General features: G+C 43.2%; 1 protein-coding gene across 1 annotated transcript; it reads right to left on the bottom strand.

Moving 5' to 3' along the window:
• Positions 1–252: 252 nt before the first annotated feature.
• Positions 253–5,480, bottom strand: LOC139262546 (ferritin heavy chain, oocyte isoform-like). The gene is made up of 4 exons (XM_070877710.1): positions 5,394–5,480; positions 1,530–1,676; positions 1,000–1,125; positions 253–414 (listed from the first exon to the last, which is right to left on the bottom strand). The coding sequence occupies exons 1-4, from the start codon at positions 5,478–5,480 to the stop codon at positions 253–255; spliced, it is 522 nt and encodes a 173-aa protein (XP_070733811.1).
• Between the last annotated feature and the right edge of the window lie 2,332 nt (positions 5,481–7,812).

Below are 7,812 nucleotides of genomic sequence, written 5' to 3'. Positions count from 1 at the left end.
AGTCAGCAGCAACAATATGGAGTTTGGTTCCATGAAGGACCTGCAGTGTTTCCCACTGAAATAATATATATATTTTGGGATTGTTCCTGGGAATGAAATAGTTCTGCTCTAATTTATTGGCAAACTCTCCTTGCATTTTAACAAAATTACAGCAATTGAGAGTTTGTTGTATTGCATCAGTTACCATTGATGCAAATAGCAGAAAGACTACTTATTACCAGTGGAAACAGTTACTTTGGCCCAAGCTCCAGATCACACACGCGCACACACACTTAGTGTGTGCTTGTCAAACAGATACTCTCCCAGGCCATTCTCAGGGGCTCCCAGTCTCTTCAGGTTGGTGATGTGGTCGCCAAGCTTCTTGATTATCTTCACTTGTTCATCCAAGTAGTGGGTCTCCAAGAAGTCACACAACTGAAGGAGGGAAACTAGTTAAGATGGAGCAGATATCAAGGAACATTGGAGCTTACCCCTCAGGAGTTTGGATTTTAATCGTCTTGAACTGGAGGAGTTAAGTGGTGCAATTGAAATCAATGGAATTACTGGATCATTTAGATTAAACTTGTGCACAATAGTTGCTGGGACACATGTACTAGTCAATGTCCACAATAGACCGACCTCCTGTCCTTTCCTACCCTACTCACCCCCCAAAAAAAAAACCTGTAAATCCTTACACAATACCACAAATCCACACGAGGCACATTATATGGACAAGGTCACTCCATGACCTGAACCTTTAATCACAGGAATAAGAAGTGATGACCCTGCATGGGACCTCCCTTTATATACCTGGATGACCAGGTGAGGAGTGTCTGCGACAAGTTCACCCCGTGGTCAAGGTGTGCATTTCTTACGTATATTCAGTATTGCAGTGTTGTTACATTCATGACAAAACCCACCCCAACATAAAGCTCTTGGGCAGAGATCTTTTGAAACAGCTCAAGGATAGCAAGGTTCCACCACCTCCAACTTATCCAGAAACCTACATGAGGTACTTACATGAGGGTCAGTGCTCCCAGTGGAGAGTTTATGCAGATACAGCAGACTCTGGTTCACATTCTTCTCCATCTGCAGAGCTCTCTGCATCTCCTCCAGACCATTGTTCCACTCCGCCTGCTCTGGTTTCTGAAGAAGAAAGTCACAGTTCCTTGACAATGGATTAAACAAAACACAAGTTTGAAGGAAATAAGGGATGAAAAAATGGCATCAGAAGTCTAGGATACCATGAACCAATGTGTTAGAATATAGAATTACTGCATTCAGCCATCAACCACTGGAGTCAAATTGATGAGGTGAATAGCAGATGGTTTTAAGCTAAATAAGTACACGAGGTTAAAAGAAATAGAAGGATCTGTTGCTAGATAAAGCAAGGTGGGAGCAGATGTTTGGAGCCTGATCACTGGCAGAGACCAGTTTGTCAGAATGGCTGGTTTCTGTGCTGTAAATTGGAACCAACTGCTTTAGAATGTATTGGGAGCAATCAGTTTAAGGAGAGCCAGACAAAAGGCACCTCATTTATTGAGCCAAACCTTGACGTCCACCAAAATGATCTGTCCTCCACGCCGATTCTGGAATTCGATTAGTTTCTCAGCGTGCTCACGTTCCTCATGTGACTGCTCCTTGAAGAACTCAGCAAAGTGACGCAGGGCAACATCATCCCGGTCAAAGTAGAAGGACTGCAGAAAGATCAGAAAATTGGTTGGATATCACATGGCAGATCTATTATTGTCACTATTGTACATAAAGCCAAACTCAATTTTGCTTCCTTCAAATAATTCAAAGTCTCCCTGAATTTCCATGTACAATATTACACAAGCTCGCAACTGCCTACCGACTTCACTAATGTGGTGGAATGAATAATCCCCTAGCAATAGGGAAACTGGCTAATGGAAAATCAAAAAAGTGATTGGCGAAAGGACGAGGACCAGAGGTAACTTTTTTTAAAATGCATGGGCAGCTTGAAAGGATGGTGGAAGTAAATTAAATGGCAACATTTAAAAAAAAAGACTTAATATGGACAAATCTAAAGGGCTATGAGATCAAGCAGGAGAGAGACTAGTTGGATAGCTCCAGCCAACAGTCAGCACAGGCATGATGGGCCAAATGGCCTCCTTCAGTGCTGTAGTATTCCATGGTTATCAATTCAGCTTTGTTAGAACAAGCTCAAAACCATATCCTTAATCTTGGCACCCTATACTCAATTGTAGGTTTAGAAATTAGTGAAAGATTATTAACAGTACCACTGCAATCATGGTTTATTGAACCCAATCTACTGTGTATAGGCTAGCCAAGGGGCACTACTGGAACTAGAAGTAAAGTAAAGTAGCGATTTAGTCACAGTGCACAATTCACATAGTACATCTGGCCCAAGTGTTACTGGCTACATTCATCCCATGGAAGCAAAACTAAGCAGCATTCATTTCATACCTACAGCACTAAATATCAAGGCATTCCAGCAGACAACCATTACCACCCCTCAGAGTTTTAGGTCATCAAAGAAGATCAGGAGAAGCAGAGGGGTTGAGGGAGAGTTCCACCAAGTAGGGGGAAACATGGCTGAAGGCTTTACCACCAATAAAATCAAAAGGGAGTTTGAGAAAAGACAGAAGGGCAAAAACTGGTACCTAAAGCGAAGAGGTCAAGAACATTAGGAACAGGAGCAGGCCATTCAGCCCCTCAAACCTGTTCCACCATTCAATTCGGTCAGATCTGTAGCTAACTCCATTTATCTAGCAAATAATTAGGAAAGCAAATGGTATGTTGAAATCTAATTCCTTTGTAACAAATGTTAAGAGTAAAGAAGTCTTGCTACAATTATACAGGGTATTGGTGAGGACACACCGAGAATACATAAGAACATAAGAATTGGGAACAGGAGTAGGCCATCTAGCCCCTCGAGCCTGCTCTGCCATTCAACAAGATCATGGCTGATCTGGCCATGGATTCAGCTCCACTTACCCGCCGGCTCCCCAAAACCCTTAATTCCCTTATTGGTTAAAAATCTATATCTATCTGTGCTTTGATTACATTCAATGAGCTCGCCTCAACTGCTTCCCTGGGCAGAGAATTCCACAGATTCACAACCCTCTGGGAGAAGAAATTCCTTCTCAACTCAGTTTTTAAATTGGCTCACCCGTATTTTGAGGCTGTGCCTCCTAGTTCTAGTCTCCCCGACCAGTGGAAACAACCTCTCTGCCTCTATCTTGTCTATCCCTTTCATTATTTTAAATGTTTCTATAAGATCACCCCTCATCCTTCTGAACTCCAACGAGTAAAGACCCAGTCTACTCAATCTATCATCATAAGGTAACCCCCTCATCACCGGAATCAGCCTAGTGAATCATCTCTGTACCCCCTCCAAAGCTAGTATATCCTTCCTTAATTAAGGTGACCAAAACTGCACGTAGTACTCCAGGTGTGGCCTCACCAATACCCTATACAGTTGCAGCAGGACCTCCCTGCTTTTGTACTCCATCCCTCTCGCAATGAAGGCCAACATTCCATTCACCTTCCTGATTACCTGCTGCACCTGCAAACTAACTTTTTGAGATTTATGCACAAGGACCCCCAGGTCCCTCTGCACCACAGCATGTTGTAATTTCTCCCCATTCAAATAATATTCCCTTTTACCGTTCCCCCCCCCCCCCGCCAAGGTGGATGACCTCACATTTTCCAACATTGTATTCCATCTGCCAAACCTTAGCCCATTCACTTAACCTATCTAAATCTCTTTGCAGCCTCTGTGTCCTCTACACAACCCGCTTTCCCACTAATCATTGTGTCATCTGCAAATTTTGTTACACTACACTCTGTCTCCCTCTTCCAGGTCATCTATGTATATTGTAAACAGTTATGCTCCCAGCACCGATCCCTGTGGCACACCACTAACCACTGATTTCCAACCCGAAAAAGGAACCATTTATCCCGACTCTCTACTTTCTGTTAGCCAGCCAATTCTCTATCCATGCTAATACATTTCCTCTGACTCCATGTACCTTTATCTTCTGCAGTAACCTTGTGTGGCACCTTATCGAATGCCTTTTGGAAATCTAAATACACCACATCCATCAGTACACCTCTATCCACCATGCTCGTTATATCCTCAAAGAATTCCAGTAAGTTAGTTAAACATGATTTCCCTTTCATGAATCCATGTTGCGTCTGCTTGATTGCACTATTCCTATCTCGATGTCCCACTATTTCTTCCTTAAATGATAGCTTCAAGCATTTTCCCCCACTACAGATGTTAAACTAATCGACCTATAGTTATCTGCCTTTTGTCTGCCCCCTTTTTTAAACAGAGGCGTTACATTAGCTGCTTTCCAATCCGATGGTACCTGTCCAGAGAATTTTGGTAGATTATAAAGAATGCATCTGCTATAACTTCCGCCATCTCTTAATACCCTGTGTACAGTTCTGGTTTCCTGACCAAACAAAGGACATACTTGCCTTAGAGATGGAACAAAGGTTCACTAGACTTGTTCCTGGAATGAGGAGATGGCCCTATGTAGAGAGATTGAGTAGACTGGGCCAATGTTCTAGAGTTTAGTAGAATGAGGTGCAAATCTAATTCTTGAGGGGCTTGACAGGGTTAATGCAGATATAATGTTTACCCTAACTGGAGAAATCTAGAACCAGGGGGTCACAGTCTGAGAATAAGGGGTGGGCCATTAAAGACTGAGAGGAGTTGAAATTTCTTCACTCAGAGGACTGTGGATGCTCAGTCATTGAGTATATTCAAGACAGAGTTCAATCGACTTTTGGGAATGAAATAAATTATGGACTATGGGGATAGTGCGTGAAGGTGGAATTCAGGGAGGAGATCAGCCAAATGGCCTACTCCTATTTCTTATATTCTAATCCCTTGATCCCCTTACCCAACAAAAACCTTGCCTTGGCAACCACAGCGTTGGGTGGGTGGAATTTGGGAAGCAGAGAGAGAGAGAGAGAGAGAGTGTATATGTTCCAGTCCACCACAAATGAGAAAAATTGCTTCCCGACTTCCCCCCCTAAATGGTCTGGTTCTAATTTGAAGACTGAATCCCCTCATTGCAAAAAGCAAGGTAGGGAAAGGCTATGGAGTGATTTAGAAATGAGGATGGGAATTCTGAATTGCATACATTGAATGCAGGGTGTATTCCAAATAAACTTCAACTACAAGCTCACAAGAGCCCAGGAAAGAAAGTCATCAAGATTCTCCAAATATGGCTCAGGTACTGCATGGAACAGAGAGGCAGTTTGTTAATGAATACACAAGGTGATAATTTCTATTATAGTATAGATTTAACAAATGAATTCACTGTGCATCAAGTGGGCAGGATACAGCATAGAATCTAGTAAATTCACATTGCAGAGGTTCCATTGTGAAGTGCTCAGAAATACGAGACTTAAACATAGGAGGAACAGAGCTCCATGTTGACCTGCTGGTTAACAGCAGCCTCACAGTCCTTGTGGTAGTTCTGACACACTTGAGAAGCCATCCTAATTTGCTTTTCCAAAAATCTAAACCTTGTTGAAGCAAGAAACTGGGAATTAGTTAATTGCAAACTCCTATATTTATACTGCTGGATAATCCAGGGCGGGACAGCCCAGCTGTGAGTGACATTCCTCAATACCCAATCACAAGTTGCAGTCTCTGTCAGAGCACCAATCAAGTGAAGGGAGGCGGGGCCACGACTCCAGAGCCAGTCATGAACTTTGAAGAATGAGCATCATTGTTTGACCCTTCTTTTTGCCAGCAACTGTCAATTTAAAGTCAAGCATGGTCCCCTGTTTAAAGGCACACAACTATCTTTGTTGAAACTAATAATCAAGTGCCCCCTGATTAAAGGGGGTGCACACTCCAAAAACTTTTCAAGTGTCCCTTTTTTTTTGTTTTTTTTAGGGCATTGAAACACAAATTATACAAGTGACCCCTGGCTAAAAGTGTGGGGTGGGGGGCGGGGGCCACTAAAACCGGCACAGTAAACGAATTAAACTTTAAACAACAGTAATCAAATTAAAATTTGGTTGCCAGGGGTGATAATGCACTCCAGTCCCTTCGGCACCCACCTCTCACAGAAGGCCGTGAGCGTACCGGTGGACACCGCGTGCTCCATCTCCGGTTGCGAACATAGCCATGGAAGAGAGGCGTACAGTCGGGCAATACGACGACCTCGAACGGCCGCTGGCGTGCCTTGTTGATGGCCCACTTACCCAGATTAGTTGAATCCTCCGTTGTTTGCGAGTCAGTGTCTTTTTAATAGTTCTGCACGGTTCAGTGGGTTGGTCATTTTCAGGTATCTGTAGATGCAACATCCAAAGACAGAGCAGTGAGTCTGCAAAGCAACCGACAGCGGGTCAGGTGAACGGACAGTTCGTGAAATGAATGTGACAAGCGTAAGTGCTCAGATACTCCATCACTTCCAAGTTCAGTGAGCACCTGTACACACAGGAGCTAGAATGTGGCGCGGACCATGGGATTTTGAATTCTTATTATGTTACCATGACATTTTACAAGCAATAAAATGGACTGCTGTCCAAAAAGAAAGAAAGACTTGCATCCGATTATCTCCTTGCACCTGGACTTCATTGTGGCAGCCTTGGGAACGCATATCCACTTAGAAAGAAGAAAGAATTCCATTTATATAGCCCTTTCACGGCCGCAGGATGTCTCAAAGCTCTTTACAGCCAATCAAGTTCAGCAGTGTGTTAATAACCAGAGAATCTGTTTTGGTTAGGGATAGATATTGTCAAGGACACTGGAGAGATCACCTCCTGCGCTTCTTCGAAATAGCATCCTGAGATCTTTGACGTCCATCTAAGAGAGCAGATGGTCTAGCGTCTCATTTTAAAGATAGCACCTCCGATAGTGCAGCGCTCTCGCAGTACTGCCCCCTCCGACAGTGTAGCGTTCCCTCAATACTGTCTGTCTGCATTTCCTCAGTATTGTATGTGTGTGTGTGTGTGTGTGTGTGTGTGAAGGCAGGGTCATTGAATACATTTAAGGTGGAGATAGATAGCTATTTGAGAGATAGTGGAGTCAAGGGTTATGGGGAACAGGCAGGAAAGTGGAGTTGAGGCCAAGATCAGACCAGCCAGCATCTTATTGAATGGCGGAGCAGGCACGAGGTGACAAATGGCATACGCATGTTATTATGTAAATCTCTCTGCCTCCTTTAAGACACTAAAATCTACTTGTGGTCCCACTGCCTTATGTGGCTGAACACACATGAACATTTTCAGCTATTGTATTACAGTATTGCAACGCTAGATTGAAATGCATGAATAGAATTTGCATGATATACTGTTATGTATTAATGTTTGGGGGTCACCAGACACCAGAGCACGCCACGTTCGGACGTCATCGGGCTGCATGCATGTGTGCTTGGTCACCTGTATATAAGCTGGGTGTCTTTGTCACTCTGGTACTCTTGGGCTGGAATAAAGATGGATCAGGTTGCACCTGAGTGAATTTACAGTAACCAGACTTTTGAGTCATTATATACACAAAGAATTGAAATTAGGTCTTCAACATGTCTGAATAGCTATCGTAGATTGGGTATTGTGCAATGAGAAGGGGTTACTTAATAGTCTTGTTGTGCGGGGTCCTTTACGGAAGAGTGACCATAACATGATTGAATTCTTCATGAAGATGGAAAGTGAAGTAGTCCAAGCCAAAACCAGGGTCCTAAATCTAAACAAAGGAAACTACGAAGGTATGAGGAATGGCTATGATAGTTTGGGAAGAGTGATTAAAAGGCATGAGGTGGACAGTCAATGGATAACATTTAAGGAACGAATGCATGAATTGCATTCTGACACAAAAACACA

Source organism: Pristiophorus japonicus, chromosome 4, assembly GCF_044704955.1.
Source record: "Pristiophorus japonicus isolate sPriJap1 chromosome 4, sPriJap1.hap1, whole genome shotgun sequence".
NCBI lineage: Eukaryota > Metazoa > Chordata > Chondrichthyes > Pristiophoridae > Pristiophorus > Pristiophorus japonicus.
The sequence above is the reverse complement of the archived record's forward strand: the minus strand, read 5'-3'. Positions and strand labels throughout refer to the sequence as shown.